We start from the raw sequence: 20,569 nt of genomic DNA, 5'->3' as shown, positions 1-20,569 counted from the left end.
ATACTTCTTCAAAGTAGCCTTCAAAGCTGCCCCCCACCGCCAACTTACCTCTGTGTTCTCTGAGAGCTTTTTCAGTCATAGACTGACAGGACCCGCAGTCGTTGGTCTGGTGGCCGGAACGCAAACACCAAAGGCAGACACAGTGAGGATCTGTAATTGACATTTCGCCCCACAGTCGTGACATTTTTTTAAACCCAACTTAGGGGTAAAAGGTGTCGAAGAAGACATTTTTCAGAAGAAAAAAGAAGCGCCCCGTTATTGCTCGAAGCAAAGCTATTGGAAAAACAGAACTGAAGCCAACGGGCGCAGCAGAAGCTACTTATACTACTGGTGATATTGACACGCCACGGCGGCCCTCGAGGGAGATCGACGCCACGGCATTGTGCACAGCACCCTCTGCCGATAAAAAAATGTCTGAAGCTGGCGAGATACGAATATCAAAGATAAGGAATACGTGGGAGGACACAATCCATTCTAAATATTTTTTTTGTCTAAAATATATCCATATTGAGAATGGGAATGGCACTTTTACTTCCAAAAATATTTGTCTTCCAACTTCACAAAATAGTTAGGGCTGGACCATGGGTTTTGTGGAAACGGTAAAACAAGTGGTATTTGGAAATACAGCATTTTTTACTGCTCATTCCAAAGTTCAAACCGGAACATATTCAATTCCTCATGTCCTTGTGTGGAGGCAATTACCTTCACACAAAATCATTAAGAAGAAAAATGTACTACTTGATGTAATCTCACATGCAATAATATAGGATTTACCCATGGAGTCCTATGGGGCTCCAAAATGGAGAATAACGGAAGGGTCCGTATGACTCCGAATCATGAGCACCTTTCAAGTTACTACATGCTTACCCCATACTGGGACTCATTACGCGGTAGGAGGTAGCCATGGTGCTATTAGCACCATAGCTACCCCCTTACCGCATTAGGGGTCTGGGTTCCTGAAATGGGACTTAGCGGGTCATTCCAACCTTAAATCCCCATTCCGGGAACCATTCCCCATTCGAACCCCCATAGGGCTCAATGGGAATGGGGATGGAGCTAATAACGGTACTGCAATTTGCGGTACCGTTGTTAGCTCTGAAGTCCCTTAACGGGTCCCGTCCTTAACACCTGGTCAGACCAGGCGTTCAGGAAGAGACCCGCTAAGGGACTTCGGAATAGAGTGGTAAGGGATTACCGGTGCCGTTACCGGTGCTGGTAATCCCTTACCACCTACCGCGTAATGAGGCCCACTGTAACAGTAATTCCCTTTGGCAGTTTTTCCTTAGGAAATGCAGGCAAACTTGTAATCACTCCACTAATGTATGCCTGTAACCACTACAATGTTCAGTTCACCGTTGGTTCCCAAACCTAGGTTTCATGCCCAACAAATACCCAAAATAAAATAAATACATCAAAATTCATGCAGTCTTTGGACTACAAATCTGAATGAGGGTCTATGTGCTATATGCCTAAGAGAGTTTAATTAATATGAAAGTTCCTACTCTTCACTGTTCCTGCTGACATGTACCATAATAGGAAAACCAAAATTGTTTAAAAGAATAATTCAGTTTATACTGGATAAGGCAAATATGATTACAGGGAGCTGCATTTCTGAACTGCCGCCTAATGAAAGACATATACGTAAGTAGTCTTTTGTGGGCTCTTAACTCAAAATCTCTATAAAAATAAAATAAACAGACTTGCCAGGTAACTCTGCTTCTACAGTGACCTCACTTGGTTTTGGTGCTAAATCTGAAAATTTAAATTCCAGAATCTAGAATAAAAAAAAAGTAAAGTTACTCTTTTTACACATTCATGAGCTTGTAACATTTAATACTATAATTGTCTCTACCTGTATGGACTTTACACATTAGAATTGGGTATATTTGTATAATGCAGGATAGGTAAAGTTACTTACATGTAACCCAGGGTGCTCAATCACGGGTATCTTTTCATTGAACATCTCGGCCCAGGGGCGAGACCTCAAAACACATTTGATTTATAAAAAGAAAACTCTATAACAAACTACAAGAAAACGTAGGGATCATGCATTTTAATGCAGTACATTTTTGTTAAGGTTTGACTGCTGCTTAATACTCTAGTTTCCATTGAAAACAGCAACCTGCCAGAAATAGAAACGTGAAAATGTCTGCATCTGTGTAATTGTAGTGGGTTGGGGTAACTTTATTGGGTTTCAGTGGGGGTGTTGGTTAATAGCCAGTGACCTGCTATGTTGATCCCCAGATAATGTACTCTTTCTCGGCACACATGGAACTTCTGTTTGGATGATTCTTGAATGTTATGAGTGAATGTAGGTAACAAATCCAATGTATCTGGTGTGATGTGCTTTGTTTTATGGATGGACGTATGCAGGTTTGGAATGTATGAGATCAGAGTAAATGATGAAATGTTAGAATGTGTATGTGTGATTGTGAGAATGCTGTATCCCTGATGTTCCACCTTAGGCAGTTGGAAGGATGGAGCCTGGGATGGGAGTCAGTAGGTTACTGTTCTAAGGATCTAAATAAAGAAACTTAATCATGGATTTACCTGAAGTATCCTGAATCCATCATTTACTACATTACCTTGTCTGCAAGCGTCATAAGAGGGTTTTGCTAAAAGGAGATTGCCTATATTGTGAATAAGGAACAATTTACTTACCTGTAACTATTGTTCTCCAGCATGGGTCTGGCACGGATTCACACGCTCATGAATATTCCCCGTCGTCAGGCTGAGAATCCTCGGTAAAAGAAAAACATTTTCACTTTCACTTACAAACTGTATTTCTCCCATGAACCAATCACTGTCCTCTGGGTCATACTGGCCCCAGCTAATGGCAGTCCCCTCCCTAAGCCCCTCCTCTGGTAGCCATCTTCAGTTTTGTTAAGCCTGTGAAGTGGCAGTACGACCAAGAATAGCCACAAAGCGGAAGGCGGGAGGGTTTGCATGTGAATCCATGCCAGACCCATGCTGGAGAACAATAGTTACAGGTAAGTAACTTGTTGCTTCTCCAGCATGGGGTCTAGCTTGACTTCACGTTCTCATGAATAACGAATACACAGCAGTACAACATTACACAACCACAGGAGGTGGCAAGGCCCAACAGAAGCAATTCACTCTTACCTCTGGAACAGACTCACCTCAAGCAAACAGGTTGCGTAGCACTGCTTGGCAGACTCTGGACTCCTCCCTAGAATCCCTGTCGACGCAGTAGAACTTTGTGAAGGTGTGCTTCCAGCAGGGGCACACCACAGGGGCACACCAGACAGGAACGCCGTTGTCGCTGCGATTGCTCTGGTGGAGTGGGCTCTCCGACGGCTGGGCAGCGTTGGGGGGGACAAACATCCCTGCCCCCCCTAAAATTACACCCATGTAGCCTTGGACAAGGTCTTCCCATGATTCACAGGACGAAAGTTCACGAACAACTGTGAAGTCTTTCAAAAACTCTTTGCGCATGCCACGTAGAACTTCAGGGCAGAAGCAACGTCCAGCGAATGCAAGGCCCTCTCAGCAGGAGATAAAGGCTTCGGGAAAAATACAGGTAACCTTCGGCATGAAAGAGGGGTGCGTCCGCAGCACCACCCTCGATTCGTCAAAAGTCAGGATAGGGCCTGTATCTCACCCACCCTCCTGGCAGAGGTGATGGCCACTAGGAAAGCTGTTTTCCACGAGAGGAACTTGAGAGGGGCCTGATGCATAGGCTCGAAGAGGCCCCCATGAGCCTCGTCAGAACCATGTTGAGTTCCCATGCCGGGGCAGGCGCCTTCACTGGCGGAAAAGATCAAAAAAGTCCTTTAAGGAACTCCTTGATGAGTTGATAAGACCAAAATGAAGACCTTCCTGGAGACCGTGTACCTTGATCGAGGCGTGCACGAGTCCAGCCTTTGCCAAGGACAGCAAGTATGGAAGAACCTGCAGGGCCATGACCCTCAGGGGGGATAATCTTCTGCGACCGGCACCATGTCGCGAAACGCTTCCACTTGTGACCGTAGAACTTCAGAGTTGACGTTCCCCTGGCCTTGGCGAGGACCTTCCGACAACTCATACCCTCCAAACTCTAAGGCTGCAGGAGCCAAGCGCTCAGGTTGAGCAATCCTGGGTAGTGATGCAGGATTGCGCGTCCTTCTCTAGTGAGAAGATCTGGGACCGCTGGTAGCATGACCAGCGGTGGCGCTCACAGGCTGAGAAGGTCTGGGTAGCAAATCTGCCTCTGCCACGCTGAGGCGATGAGTATCATCCTGCACTGACACTGTCTGAGTGTGTTGATGACTTGTAGCAGGAGCGGCAAGGGAGGATACATGTACATAAACATCCCTTCGCACAGGACGGAGAATGCGTCCAACAGGCTGTTTGGCTGGTGGAATCTGCTGGCAAACTTCTGGCATTTGGAGTTAGCCGTTGTCACAAACAGATCGATCTGGGGCCTGCCCCACTTGGCGAAGATGCGGTCCACCTGGTCCTGCCGGAGGGACATTTCTTGTCCCACGGCCCAGCGCCACAATTCCTGTGCTTTCCTGGAGAGCACCGGGGATCAAGTGCCCCCTTGTTTCCTGATGTAGAACATCGTGGTGGTGTTGTCCGTGAAGATCCTCACCACCTCGCCCTTCAGAGACAGAAGAAATGACTTGAGGGCCCAGAGCACTGCCTGTGGATCCAAGATGTTGATATGGAGATCCTTCTCCGCTGGCAGCCACAGGCCTCTGGCATGCAGACGTCTGCTGTAGGCTCCCCAGCCTTCCAGAGAGGTGTCCGTCTTGACCGTTTCCTGGATTGGAGGGTTCTGAAACCCTGTGCCATGGGTGTATTTGGAGCATTCGCCTCACCAGCTTATCGCCTGACAGAACTCGTCGTCCACTGTGATCTTGTTTGCGAAGTTTCTGGACACTTGTACCCAGCGAGCGTCCGGGAACTCCTGAAGAGGTTACATCTGTAACCTGCAGAGCCGGATGAAGTAGATGCAGGAAAACATCATGCCGAGCAACGACTTGATGGTCCGCAGCGTAGCCGTCTTCATCGACAACAGCCGCTGCACCTTTCCCTCAATGGCCGCTACCCTCTCCTCCAAGGGTGATGCAAGGCAGGACGGACACTGTATTGAGTCTGGCCCTCAGAAACAGCGCGTTCTGCACTGGCGTCAAGCAGGACTTTGGATAGTTAATGGAGAATCCCGGATCCACCAGCAGCTTGACGACCATCTCTGTGTGACCGACAGCCAACTCTCGTGAGTGGGCCTGGATGAGCCAGTCGTCGAGGTACGGGTAAACCTGAATCCCCCGTAGACGCAGATAGGCCGACACTGGTGCCAGGCACTTCGTGAACATTCTGGGGGCCGACTTCAAGCCGAAGGGTAGGGCCTTGAACTGGTAGGGTGCTGTCCCTGCACTATGAAGCATTGAAACCTCCAGCGTTTCCTGTGAATGGGGACGTGGAAGTAGGTACTTGTTCAGATGTCGCAGGTCTAGAATGGGCCTCCAGCCCCCCTGTCTTCTTTATTACCAAGAAGTATCTAGAGTAGACTCCGGAGCTCCTGAGTCACTGGTGAACCATCTCTATTGCTCCTTTTCGCAGCATGGCCGTACTTCCTTCAAGAGCTGAGGGACGTGCTGCTTCTGATGGTCCACCATCAGGATCCGCTGATACTTGTGATGAAATTTAGGGTATGTCCTTGGGTGAGAGTGTCCAGCACCCATGTGTCAGTGGTGATCTTTACCCACTCGCGAACCTCGTTAGCCGGCCTCTCGTGTCTTGGCCAGTTCAGGCTTGCTTCAGACCCAGCACCCTGCACAGCTGGAGATGACAACACTGTCCTCCTACCCCTAGGCCCGGCTTCTGTGGGCTTTCTGGGTCGTGGATCTGGAAGGCTGATGGTACGAGGAGGAGAAACCTTTCGAAGACCTGCCCGGCTTTTCGCTGCAGGAACGAAAGGAAGAACGGTGCTGTTGGAGGGTGCCCAGGGCACGGGCCATCTCCGTATCCCGCTTGATGGCCTGCAGGGACTCGTCGAAAACCTTCCCGAAAAAGTTATCTCTGTTGAAAGGCATGTCCAGTACCTTTGTTTGTACCTCTTGGTGGAAATTCGTGGCCTTCATCCAGCCTTGGTGACGAAGGCAGACATCATTCCCCATCTAGCGGAACCCCGTGTCGGCAACGTCCAGTACCACTGTGATGGCGTGATACGACACTACCTCTCCCTCCTGGAAGAGGGCGATCGCCTCCATCCTCTTGTCATCCGGGAGGAACTCCAAAATATGACCCAGCTTGTACCACAGCTCCCTGTCGTACCTGGCTAGGATCACCAGTGCGTTGGCCACCTTGATGGTGGACACCGTGGTGTAAATCACCTTCCTCCCCATGTCGTCCATCCAGCGATGGTTACGACCTCAGGCACTTGGGTGTGGATTCCGGGACCCGGGACTTCTCCAGCCTAATCCGCTTGGCTGGAGCCATGCAAGGGTTCTTCATAGGGCTAGGCCCTCCTTCCACAGGTCGTCCAGGCGGGGCACTGCCATGATTGTCTTCCTCTTGGCCTCGCACCTCTGGTACAGGAAACCCTCCTTCCTGGTTTCTTCGGGCATGAGCTGCAACCGCTAGGAGCCTCTGGCGATCATAGAGTGCAACGATCCCACCTTGTCTGGTGGGGATGCCCTAGACTGTGGGGACCCGCTGCCTGCTCCGATGAAATCGTCATCATCGTCATGGCCGTATCCATCCCCGTTTCTGGGTATGCTTGGGGAGATGGGACCCGATGCAGATATGGAGGCTGAAATGGGGCATCAGGTGGCACTTTCTTTTCTTTGTCGGAGGTCTAGGGGACCATTGGAACAGGCCCTTGTGGCATCCTCCTCTGGATATCCGACACCAAGGTTTGGAGGGTTGATAGGATGTCCAGAGACACATCCCTCAGTGGAATCTGCGTGATCAGAACACTAGGCCCTGTGCCATCGTCGCCACCATCGTCCACCTCTTCCACGTCCTTGTGGACTGGGTTTAGGGACACCAAGTCCTCATCATCCGTGGATGAAAAGTACATGGCTTGGGCCCCGACCTGGGACTGATATGGGGCCTCCTTGCCCCCCCCCTTTTTCCATACTTAGGGACTGGAACCGAGTTCTGAGGTGGTGTCCACTTCTCTGGCGTGCCGAAAGACCTGGTCAAACTCACCACGGCGGCCTTGTGCCTGGAGGCTGGGATGCCTTCAGCACTGTGGGGGCTACCTTCTCAGGGTCAGCTCCTTTAGCTTTCGAGAGAGTAGTCACCACCAACTCTATCATCGACAAAGACTTTTACAGTGCTGCCTCGGCCTTCTTGGGCATCTCAGCCTTCTTCTCCTCTGTCCGTGGCTTCTCGGGCTTCTCCCGCAGCTTAGCCAGGTTGGACGACTTCCTCCTCAAGGAGAAGCTCGATTGCCGGCTGGCAATGGAGGCGGAGGGTGATGTCGATCCCATCCTGTCTGCCGAGGGGCCTGCTTCTGCGGCAACGCCGGTGGACCCGGACTTACAGTGCTTGGCCTTATCTTGGGTAAATAATGATGAGGCACCCTCACAGGACTTAGAAGCCCGCTCCTCGGACCGACTAGCCTTGGGTGAGGCATGCCGAGGCTGGCGCACGGGGCAGAGGCGTTGGCGTTCAGCCATGTCACCAGTCTACTGTGCTTGTCCTTTGTCGTCTTCTTGAAGAATCTGCAGCATATCTTGCAATCTCCTTCCTTGTTGTTCCGGATGCAGGCAGTAGAGGCATTGCACGTGCTTGTCCAACACAAACACGTTTCGGAGCCCGCACTTGGTGCAGAACTTGAAGAGGGATCTTCCTTCTTTCTTCTCCGTCATGGTGGGAGGGCCGAAGTAGGCCCGATGGCCTTCTGGAACCTTGGACAATCTTCGCCCTTGAGGGGCACTGAACTTCACCAACAATGGATCGCCGCTGTCGGCAGATGGAGAGAAGAGCACACAGGCACTTTGGAACAAAAACAGAACCTTTTTCTGTGAAAAAACATGAGAAATGTAGAAGTAGCTCGCAGAGCAAACTCAATGACTCCCAACACTGAAGCGTGTGGTAAAAATTTGAAGATGGCTGCTAGAGGAGGGGCTTAAGGAGAGGACTGTCATTTGCTGGGGGCAGTATGACCCAGAGGACAGTGATTGGTGTATGGGAGAAATACAGTTTGTAAGTGAAAGTGAACCTGTTTTTCTTGTACTAAGGATTCCCAGCCTGACGACGTGGAATATTCATGAGCGTGTGAATCCATGCCAGTCTCCATGCTGGAGAAAAACATATTTTCCTGTGAATGTTATAGTATCTACATCTTTGTTCAAAAGCTGAGAAAATAGGATAGACGACTGTGTGTAACCTTGTGGGAGCCTTGTCCAGATATATTGTAATCCTCACTCAGAAAAAAGAAAATTAATATCATCAATCTGTGTGCCCTGGGATAGAAGAGCAGAGGTCGACAACAGTGAAGCAAGTCGATGAGGGTGGCATACATAACAATATAGTGGCAGGATTTTGGACCACTGCAATGGATCGCAGCACTATTGCGTTGGCTTCAAGGGGGTCCTGTATAATATTATAAGTGTTATTGACTGTTTTTTTGACACGAAGGACAGGTGCGCTATTGGGGCTACTCATTTCAACGATTATACCCTGCTCTAACATTGACTATATACTGGGGGCAGTGCCTTCCTGTGCTTTTGGGTATAACTTGTACTGGGGAATACCAGGCAATCAATTGGAAGGGTCTGCTCGTATTTGCAGGAAATCTTTGGATGAACATCTGAGAACCATACACAATTGAGAACCTGGATAATAATTCAGTAATTACTGTGGACGAATTAACATATTTGGGGGCCTACGAGTGCGGGCAGAATTTCCTACAGGTGTGCTACAACAAATTTGGTATTGTCAGGAATTTCTCTATCAGGTGGACAATTCATGGTGCAACTTAGTTTGCACAAAGTATTTCACCCTATCAAATTAACTGGGGCAGAGGGGTTCAAAAACAATGTTTGCTTATAGGTAATATGACTTGGTGAGACGGACAGGGTGTGGTATGGGCAGTGAGGTACCGAGTGGGGGGCAGCCCAGTAGGTCTTTTAGTAGCCGGACCGGGACATTTGCTTCCAGCCCAAATGTCTTGGCAGCAGGACAGCTCCTGTTCTGTACCCTCATTCTCAAGACATTCCTGCTGCCAAGACAAGGATGGTGCTGAGCAGGAGCATACCATATGGCAAACAGGTGTCTGTGTCCCACTCCGCTCTGAACCTCTGCAGCATCTTCAGCATGGAGCAGTGTGGGGCACGGACACCAGACTGTGCTGTGTGCTCTGCCTTCAGCTTCGGTCCTGAGCACATTCACTAGTCTGACTTCAGAAAGAAGTCAGATCATTTATTTCTGGAGTCAGAAAGAAAGGATCCGACTTCTTTCTGAAGTCAGACAAGTGAATGCATCCAGGAAGGGAGTTGGAGGGGCACACAGGAGCACTGTCTGGTGTTGTTTCTTTGTGGGCATCTATGATAAACCGTTGCTTTATCAAACATGGCAATAAAAAAGTCATGTCATAGTAAGAAAGGGCTAGACTGGCTGCCCCAAATGCCAGTCTAGCCAAGTAATAATGCATTTGGGGACAGCCCAGGAACTGCGTCAGGGCCTTTCAGTCTTCTCAAATGAAAGAGGCCTTGGCGGGGGGCAGCAACTGCCCCATGTTGCCAGTCAGCAGTCTTGTCACACAGCAATATATTAATTTATCTATTTTCCTTCTGGATCTTAAAATGTGCACTTTGCAGTCTAACACTGGATCCTCATCAGCCACTTGCTGCTAAAGAAGGGTTTAGAGCTCTTCAGTGGGCATTTAGTGTTTAAACTCCCTGCTGGCTGGTTGTCTCGTGATAATCGGTGGCTATTAACATTTCCTTTGTCACCATTGTAATATATGCACCCAAAGGGTGCCATAGAATGTTTTCACTCTAAGCAGGACCCTCAACCATTATGTTTAAATGGGCCCCCACACACCTTGAGTCGGGCCGGGCAGCCAGTCTAGCCCTTTCTTACTGTGGCGTGAATTTGTTTCTGGGCATCCATGATCAACCAAGTATGGTATGTGTTATTACTTGTCTAGTCTGTTATTTTGGGGAAGCCAGTATAAACCTTTCTTACTGTGGCATGAATTTTTTTCTGGGCTTCCTGTACGGGATAGCAGTGTTGCCATAAGCTCCATATGACATTCTTGTCCAAATGTTGCAGCAAGAGGGTACAGAGTCAAGTCATCATATGGGGGCAGGAACAATTGTGTTTCAGTTTAGCATTCATTTTCCAAGGTGCATTTGGGGCCGGGGGGATAGCAGGACTTTTTACATGGCTCGTCCCCCCACTCTTGCAATGCTGGATACTCCCCTGCGTACAGCTGTGTTAGAAATGCCAACAATACTAGTACTAGTGAACAAAAGAGGGACAGTTGTAAAGTTTCCAGATTGTATGGCTGACTTACTGTTGCCAGTGTCTAAGAGGCATGAGACAGACCGATCTTCTACAATGCACTACACTTATTGACCATCTTGATCAATGTGTATCAGGGGACTTGTGACCAATGTTCCCTCTAAGCTGTGCGCATGTGCGCTTGCCCAGCTTGCTTCTGGGTTCCGCTCAGAAGATTTTTGGCAGCGCACACAGAAAACTCTCACATATTCAAAAAGATTTAATAAGGTACAAGCCACAATTACCTGACATTTGTTTTCTCTTAAAATAACAAACTAATCTTGATATTCTGGAATAGCTCATTTGCATTACCCTACTATGCAAGTGTGACCTAAAAATCCTAAAAACCCCAACAACCGAATCCACCCACAAGAGGTTCAAATCTAATATGAAAAAGTGGCTCCAAGAATGTAACTAAGATATGTCTGGACACATTAACCAAATAATGCTCCCTCTCCTCCCATGACTCTGAAACTTGCCTACCACACTTTTACTGTAGGAGTCTAACTTCTGCCCCCAGAACACATTTAGATATCAACGTAGACCCTTCCTTGCTTGGCTCTATGAAAGGCTAACAGACTTACCTACACCCACTTGCTTTATATTTGTTGTGATATGAATAATGTTCAAGTGTCAGAATTTCTGTTGCTTTTGATGCCTTACCAAAAGCGTCACCCATACTACGTAACCCAGCTATCAGCCAAATATTGGATACTGACTGTCAGTAAGCAGGCTACATGGATATGAAGCCTCATTCAATGCTTCCTAACATTATCCTATAAGTGGAGAGCAACATTGCAATATCATTTACTTGGCCTGCAAGAGATGATGGATACGGACTGTGCCTGGCATTACTCCTCTTCAATATTAAGGCGATGGATATTTAGATAGTAGAATGATTTTCACACAATCTGCATCCTTTCCAACTGTTCAGAGTTCCATTGGGAATAGACCTTAACAAAGTATTTGGTAACTCACTGCTATACAAAAAACAGCTTCACTGAGCACTTGTATAATACTGTAGGGTTGTAAGTGAGGGGTAAGTTGCATGAAATGCACTGCAAAATAATTGTGAACATGCAGATTCATGACATTGGGCCTCATTACAAGTTTGCCGGTGCTTCCGTGACAGTCTGCCTGCCGGAGCCACTGTTCCCAACAGGTCTGACCCTGCGGTGCACAGCAGCCACGGTAGGCTTACTGCCGGACCTGTAATGAGATCCATTGTTTTAAAATGCACATGATATAATTACACTTAATTGCACAATAAATATTTTTTGCTTGCAAAGTATTGTTGGTATGCAAATATCCCAATGAGTGTTTACTGCTACAATCCCTCACTTTTTACAGTGCTGTGTCAACTAGTATCAGAGGACAGCAGAGGAGCTGGTGCATGCAGGGTTACAGCGGGAATGGCAAAAGAGGACACACCTTGGTGATGAACAAATCAGCAACGTTCAAAAACCAAGTCAAACGTTTCGGCAGTACAGGGAAGGAAATGTGTTTGTTTTCTAAAGGGTATCAAACTACACCTTCTGTTTATATCTATGCTCTGCTGCTGATGATTTCTATATAATCATGGGTTCTTCATTTATTGACTCAAGCATCCAGCTGAAACTTATGTAAGTGATAGCAATGAATTACAGAAGAGGGGTCCGTGGTTACATAAGAAGGCACTCAGTAAGTCATATATATGTGATTTTCTTCAACGGGGCTCCATAAGAAACCTCAGGAAGGTTCTTCTTGAATTTTGCCTAGGCTGTGGCGAGGAAGGGAGTGCACAACTATAGGCTGTATTATGAGCCCTGTCATTTAACTTCCTATGTCAGGGTTGCAAGCAGGGCTCTGATAAGATTTTGCTCCCTACTTGGAGTCAAATGATTTTTCAGGGAGTAAAAAAGTAATAGGGATATTTTATGCTTATTAAAATGTATTCTTTCCTCTTAGAATTCCTCTTGAGATCGTGCAGCAATCTTATTAGAGTTCTTTCCCATGCCACTGCTCTGCTGGTAACTAACTTGATTAAATATCAGTGCAGCTTTGTGGGTAGAAGCATGGGTTAGGCTCCCATGTGTTAATTTTTCCCATTTTTGTTGGGCACATTTGCCTTTTTTTGTGGAGTAAACATTGATGGTGTTTATTCCTCTCAGCTATAAGGCTAAGAGTAAGTGTTGTCGCAGGAAAACGTAATGTGGATAGTAAGCAGAGGGGCAGGAATTTTGACCATCAAATACTGAGTTGCAGTTATTCTGATGCAATTGTCATTATTACACATTACATATCCTTATGCAAACTATGTCTGTTCTCCTGGCCTTTGAAGTACTTCATTAAAGTGACACAGTGTTTTATGACACATTCCTTTTAGTTGTCATTATTCCATTTGTAAATATTGTATTCTGTCCAGGTTTTTTGACAGCCACATCAATTATGTAAAGCAATATTTTATTTTTGTACTACACATGCATATTTTTCCAGTGGCATAAAACACACATTTTACTCTGCAAAGGGATATTTTTGCTAGGTACTCTGGCAAATCTTGAAGTCTTGGACTAGTGGACGAGTTGTCTTTATAATAACATATAAAATATTTTTTTAGCCTATGTGTTTGGACAAAGTGTTGAACGATGCAACTTTAACGCAGATTTGTAAAGAATTGCAGTGGATGGAAAGCAGAAATTCCTTTCCAAACTCTATGCAGAGACAGTAGCTCACTAACTGTGCATGCTCACAAAGTGGCTTACCTTAGTAAGTTGGCGCCCATGGAAAATAATGTGTGCCCAACAGCCAACCAGTTCCCCACACAGAGGAACAATTAGAGGGAACATTGCTTGTGACTAAGTTATCTCTCAGGTGGTCTGTCACACTTTACTGTGGGAATAAGAGCACACTTGGATCAAATTACCTCTTTCAACACAACCTTTAATTAAAATTCTGTTACGTTTTTTAAAAAAAGAATACGGTAGGAGGAGGTTTCTTTCACAAATCTGTAGGACTTCCTCAACATTTGAAATTAATGAATCAGAAGACAGTTCATTCTGGTGTGGATTCCTCATTCGATAGCTCTTTAACAGAAATAGCAAAACTCCTCTTTTAGGCGGGACTGACTCACATAACCTTCTTTTGTTTCAAAGGTCCAATCCAGTGTTTCTATCCTGTTTGCTGAATTTTATGGTAATCGGATAGAGCTTCTACCATCAGAGGGCTTGAGTGTAATAAGGATTCTCTGTCAGAGAAACTTGTGTTATATGTCCATAGTTTGTAATTAACATCCTTAAACTGCTTGGGAGACTTTTAACTTTGTATCTTGTTTGTTACAGAGTATTTCAGCGTGCTTGTAACTCTGTATTTATTACTTTTTAAATGCTGCAACAAGGGTCAAACACCCTCCTTACCGTTGGCAGTATTTTCTTCACGGCCTCCGCAGGTTATTGCTCCGTATCATCTTCACGGTATGAGTGGATGCGTCAGCACACCTTCTTTTTCCACACGCCGACAGGCCCCGCCTCCTCAGGCCTCCATCGATTCGCTCTGCGACTCTATCAATTTCACAGATGACACAGGTGAGCCGCCTACACCACCCTCAGGGTCGCTGTCAAATCAGGCCCCATCTCCTCAGGCCTCCTTCGCTTTGCACCGCGGCTTTGTGTCAATTTCACAGGTGAGCCGCGTACACCGCCCTCTTTAGCTTTTCTTCTGAGAGTGCCTCGCCGTCAAACACTCAGCTGACAGCAACTATGCGTACCGAGCAATCAGCGTCCTTATATTTACTAACTAAAACTGTTTACTAAGGCACAATGTTCTCTCTCCTTTATATGTTACGGTGGAACTCCATTAATAAGCCCACTCGTAATTTTCCTCTTCTTCTGCCTCAGCTGTTTCCTAGCAACAAAACAAACCAAGACCCATTAAAGGAAAGCACCCCGCTGATTTCTTTTACTATTAAATACTGCAGATGCCAATTACTCTGGAAAGTCCCGTCCACCTAACATTAACCTTTTATCTCCTGCCTGATTTGTAGCCTGTTATTGTTGGAGCACACATTGGGGACAGACCCTTCACATGGTCATTTAAGGGTCTCCTTTCGCAGCACTAGGTGCCGTGTTATTTGAAATTATAAACTAGTACACCTGGATTAGAAAATTGGGGTGGATCAGAAAGTGGGGCCAGGAAAGTTTGTTGGGGGTCAGTTGATGGATTTACCATTCCTGTGACCCTCTCGTTTGCAAAAGTCTATGAACCAAGTCATTTGCAATACCTTCTGGGGCAGAATGTGTTCTTTCATTATGCCAGAGTGCTGGGTAAAGATCATCTTAAGCTGGTCCAGATAGCCCAAGGTGGATCCTCTTTTGCAGTTATTATATTTTGTTTTGTGGGGACAGGCCTCTGTAATAACAGCTAATAAGCGTTCTTGTGTTCATTCCAACTCTGCATCTATAAGGTCAGTCTCTGGCCTGCCACCTTCAATTTAGAAATGTGTAATGTCATCTTTGAGGTCCTGGGTGTTAGTCTTAGAGATAAACGGTGGCAGCGCGAGTTATGGTTGTTTACCTTACCATAATTGGCGAATTTCTGGGGGTTTTCCATTTTACTTGTAACCATAACGTCCCTTTAACAAAGTTTTTTAACTGAATTTGATAGGTTTCTATTAGTGCAACTTATCCATAATGTCCCTTTAATAAAAAAATGTCACTGAATTTTATGGGTTTTTATTAATGCAACTTAACCATAACGTCCCTTTAACAATGTTTTTTCACAGAATTTCATGGGTTTTGACAAGGATACCGTACATTTTCTACATGTCCCTTACATCATACTGACCCCCCTGCCTCCAGGTCATAGCCGAAGAGTCCCTGGACTGCGCAAATGTTCACACTGCCCAAAAGAACAGGGGTTACCTTACAATGTTGTATCCTGCAACCAACAAAGACATATACATGAAACAATAGATATATTAGATATATATACTACATCCAAAAATAAATATTTATAGGAAATCTGTACTTCTAAAACTATAACTATGGTTTAATTTAGTGCACAATATAATGAAATGCACCAAGCACAAAGCTTAACAGTACACCTTGCAGTATCACTTCAGTGAAACCTTGCTTACAGATGAGGAACACCTGGCAATTATTTCGGAAGAAGCTCTTAGAAAACAGTAAGGGAATAGTTTCTTACCTGTAACTCCATTTCTCCAGCATTGGTATCTTTCATGGATTCACATGCTTAGAATATTCCCCGTCGTCAGGCTGGGAATCCCCGGTACATTATATAGACCCTTTCCCGTAGGGAAACTTTTTCGACGCTTATGCGTCCTATCCACCTCGTTTTGTATCATGCGTGCCCACGCCGTCAGGACGCCATGATATAAATACAGGACCCGCCCCCGCGCTCCCTCAGATTTCGGCCCCCAAAGTAGTGGGGAACCAGTTTGCATGGCCAGGGGAGGCAGGCGGGCGCATGTGAATCCATGAAAGATACCAATGCTGGAGAAATGGAGTTACAGGTAAGAAACTATTCCCTTCTCCAGCATTGGATCTTTCATGGATTCACATGCTTAGAATAGATTACATAGCAGTACCATCGCGAAAGAGGCGTGCATGCAAACTCACATACTTTCCTCACAATGCCCGTTCCCTATGGTCGTGTACCCATAAGCATTTGTTAACATAGAAAACGAACAATATTCAGTCATAATTGCAACAAGATCTAACCCCTCAACCGGGGCTTACCTTATTGGAATAGGTGTCGAAGCACCGCCTGTCCCATCCGAGTATCTTCGGCATGTTGTTGTGACAGGCAGTAATGGCAGGTAAAAGTGTGTGTAGCCGCCCAGGTAGCCGTCATGCAGATGTCCCCCAGAGGGACTCCAGACCACAGTGCCGTCGACGATGCCGCCGCTCTAGTTGAATGAGCTCTTGGGCGTCGCAGAGAGGCTTCCCAGCCTTGGAATGGCAGTACGAAATGGTAGACGATACCCATCTTGACAGTCCTTGCTTTGAAATGGCTTTGCCTTTAGCACCCAAACCATAGGCCACGAACAATTGCCTCGTTTTCCTGAAAGGTTGCGTGCGATGAAGATAAAACTTGAGAGCCCTTTTCACGTCTAATGTGTGTAACGTGCGCTCCGCTCCCGAGCATGGCTCTGGAAAAAACGTAGGTAAGACAATAGAGGAATGTTTATGGAACACTGAAGGAGCTTTTGGTATGAACTGTGGGTTAGTGGCAAGGACCACCTTGTTCTTGAAAAATCTTAAGTATGGTGGGTCTACCATTAGAGCTTGGATTTCCGAAATACGTCGGGCTGAAGTGATGGCCACCAGGAAGGCCAATTTCCACGACAAAAACTTTAGAGACGATGATGACATTGGTTCAAAAGGAGGTTTCATAAGAGACGCTAACACCAGATTGAGGCTCCACACCGGAGGAAATCTCTTCTCGGGAGGGAAACTTCCTGAACAAACCTTTAAGGAAGTGCTTAATCAGGCGGTCGCTGAATAATGGTGCGGAATGCCGTTGACCCGTAAACCTGGAGATGGCGGCCAGGTGTACTTTTATCGACGAAACCGATAAGCCCTTTTGAGCTAAGAACAGCAAGTATGGAAGGAGCTGTTCTGACGTAATCGACTGCGGAACCAAACCTGGTTGATACACACACCACTGACAGAAACTCCTCCATTTGTACGAGTATGAAGTGTTTGTGGAAGGTGCTCTTGCCGCTTGCAGAATACGACGACACTCCTCCGGAATCGTTAGCTGACCAAATTCGGCGAAGTCAGGAGCCAGGCCGTCAACTTGAGGCTGTCCGGGTCGTGATGCCAAACGGTACCCTCCTGTCGAGACAGAAGGTTGGGGATCTTCCTGAACCTCATTGGCTCTGCCGCCGCTATGTGCAGCAGGTCTGAAAACCACACCTGTCTGGCCCAATACGGGGCCACCAGAATCATCCGACATGGGTACTTGAGGATCCATTGCAACGTCCTCCGGATAAGAGGAAATGGAGGGAATGCGTACAGGAATTTGTTCGTCCATGGGAAGGAGAACGCATCCCCCAGTGAGCCCTGTTGAGGCCATCTGCTTGCATACTGCGGGCATTTCCTGTTGTCCTTCATCGCGAACAGATCGATGGAAGGATGTCCCCACTTCTTGAATACATGTTGTAGTTGCTGGTCGTTCAGCACCCATTCGTGAACTTCGTTCATTTCCCTGCTGAGGGCATCTGCCTCCACATTTCTCACACCTGGCAGGTGGAACGCCAAGATTAGCATGTTGTGTTGCAGGGCCCAATGCCAGATTTTCTGTGCCTCCCTCGACAGGGACCTGGAACGTGTTCCTCCTTGTTTCCTGAGGTAAAACATTGTAGTCGTGTTGTCCGTCATGACACGCACCACGGAGTCTCTCAGTTGAGGGAGAAAAGATTTTAGAGCCCACCGCACTGCCCTCAGTTCTAGCAGGTTGATATGCAGGGAGGACTCTTGTAACGACCACCGGCCTTGTACCTGTAACTTATCCAGATGAGCTCCCCATCCGCTCAGCGATGCATCCGTCACCACCGTCTTCTGGAACTCTGGTTCCACCAGAGGCATTCCTTTCGTTAAATGAGTAGAGACTCTCCACCAACAGAGTGCTTGTACCAGTTGTTCGTCGATGACCAGTCTGTCGGACCAGCGACCTTGGCTCTGCGCCCAACGATCCGCTAGAAATTCCTGGCAAGGCCTCATAAACAGACGGCAGTTGTTTATCAACGGAATGCAGGATGACATGGTCCCTAGCAGGGACATGTTTTTGCGCACTGACACCCTGGTACCGCATCTCCATTCCGACGCCTTGCTTTGTAGCTTCTGTATTCTTTCGCTGGATGGTCTTACAAGGCTTGTGTGCGTATGAAACTCCGCTCCTAGAAAGACCAAGCTCCTCGAAGGCTCTACTGAGGACTTGCTGAAGTTTATCGCGAAGCCCAGTTCCTGTAAGAGGGACATCGTGGCCCCCAGACTGTTTCGTGTTTGTTCCATGGACGAACCTCTGACCAGCCAGTCGTCTAGATAGACATGGTGACCGTCCTTCCTTAAATGGGCCACTATAGGGGCCAAACACTTGGTGAACGTCCTGGGGAGGACTTGAGACCGAACGGAAGGACCTTGAACTGAAAATGCTTTCGCCCGACGACGAACCTTAAATATCTCCTGTGTCGTGGACGTATTGGGATATGAAAATATGCATCTTGAAGGTCTAGCGACGACGGATAATCCATGGGTTGCACTGACCTGATAACCTCCTGGATCTTTAGCATTTTGAATTTTGAGCTCTTTAGCCATGTGTTGAGTACCCTCAGGTCGAGAATGGGCCTCCATTTTCCATTTGGCTTCTTGACAACGAAGAACCGGGAATAAACCCCTTTTCCTTCCTGTGCCACAGGAACCCGTTCTACCGCTCCTTTTTGCAGCATAAGTGCCACCTCTTGTCTTAGAACTCGAAGGTGGGGCTGGGTCGAAAACACTGGCGGAAGACTTGGAGGCTTGTTTTTGAATTGCAGCGCATGACCCATGCGAATCGTGTCCAGAACCCATCGATCTGTGGTGATGTATTTCCATTGGTCGATATGATGAGAGACTCGACCCCCCAGGACGTTCCGAAGGCCGTCATTGGTTGCTGGTTTGCTTGTCCTTCGTCGAGGAGGGACCCGAGCCGCGTCGTCTGGAGGCTTGATAATCTCTGCCTCTACGTGCCGACTGGGATGCCCGTCTGTAACCTTGTGAGGAGTATGAGGGCCTGTTAAACCCACGGTCCCTAGAGGCTCCAAAGCGGGAGTTTCCAGAAGCAACCCTGAAGGGGCGAAAAGAGCGAAAACTTCTACCTGTCTGGAGGGCGCCGAGAGACCTAGCGGTATCCGTGTCTTCCTTCATCCCCTTCAAGGCTTCATCTACCTTGTCTCCAAACAGATGTTCTCCTTCACATGGCATGTCTAGGACTTTGTACTGGACTTCAGGTCTAAAAGTAGTACATTTGAGCCACGCTTGTCGACGTAGAACTACGCCATGATTGATTTGTTTGAACCCAGACTCTGCTAGGTCCACCGCAATATTAATTGCATGGTTCGAGGCCTCCTCACCATCTCGTACTAGCAGCATGGCTGCTTTTCGATGTTCTTCCGGCAGATGTTCTAGGATAGGGGCTAGTTTATGCCACATCTCCCTATCATATCGTGATACAATCGCCAAGGAGTTGGCTGCTTTTACCGTCGTGGCGCCGACTGAGAGCACCTTTTTTCCAAAGGCGTCCTGCCTCCTGGCCTCGCTTTCTGGTGGGGTTGAACATTTTTGCTGTACTCTGGCCTTCCTAGCCGCCGCCGCCGAAACCACAGAGTCTGACAGAGGCTGTGATGTTAGGCATTTTGGAGTGGACTCCGGAGCTTTAAACTTTTTCTCAGCATGCCCTTTAATAGCCGGTTCCGAGAACGGATGACGCATCGTCTTGAGGCCTTCTTGCCACACGTGGTCCAGGATTGGGATGGCAAATACCGATTTTCTCCTTTGACCCATGTGATCAAAAAGAAAACAGTCTTTCTTTTGCTCCTCAGGAATTAAGCCGAACTCGGAACACGCTTTTCCCATCATTGCATGGAAGGCTCCCACATCATCCGGAGGAGATGGTTGTGCCTGGCTCCTCGTAGACTCTACCTCTACATCCGAATTCCATGTTGGGTCTCTCGACGGTGACAGGGAAATGTCCGACCCTGAGTCACCTCGTATAGAATTGGACTCCGATAGCTCACCCTCCTCCTGCGCTCGAGGACGATCCTTCGCCACCTGGGAGGCCGACGGGCTTTTGGTCGTCGAGCGAGCTGCTTGAGCTTGTTCGTCGACAGAAGGTGCAGAAAATACCAACGATGAAGTGCCAGGCTGAGGGATCTGCGTATCCAGACGCTGCAGGAGCTTCTGAAGGGTATTAAGCACATCCAGAGACAAAACCATCTGGGGGGTCAGCAACGTCGAGGATAGAGGGTCCACACCCCCACTCGCACTTGTCGTCGACGTATTGGAAGGCCGTAAGCCCAAGTCCGACGGCTGCATAACCATGCCACATTCTCCTTCCACCGACGACA

At 47.5% G+C, this 20,569-nt stretch overlaps 1 protein-coding gene across 1 annotated transcript in view; it reads right to left on the bottom strand.

Annotated features, from left to right (window-relative positions):
- NME8 (NME/NM23 family member 8) overlaps positions 1 to 20,569 on the bottom strand; it is a 2,398,321-nt gene that overhangs the window by 1,740,678 nt on the left and 637,074 nt on the right. Inside the window, exon 8 of the mRNA XM_069613833.1 lies at positions 1,705 to 1,774. Coding sequence (XP_069469934.1) covers positions 1,705 to 1,774 — 70 coding nt within the window. The remainder of the gene's footprint in view (positions 1 to 1,704; positions 1,775 to 20,569) is intronic.

The sequence above is a fragment of the Ambystoma mexicanum genome, chromosome 5p, assembly GCF_040938575.1.
Source record: "Ambystoma mexicanum isolate Mex_15411 chromosome 5p, UKY_AmexF1_1, whole genome shotgun sequence".
Classification (NCBI taxonomy): Eukaryota; Metazoa; Chordata; class Amphibia; order Caudata; family Ambystomatidae; genus Ambystoma; species Ambystoma mexicanum.
This window is presented reverse-complemented; position numbering and strand designations above follow the sequence as displayed.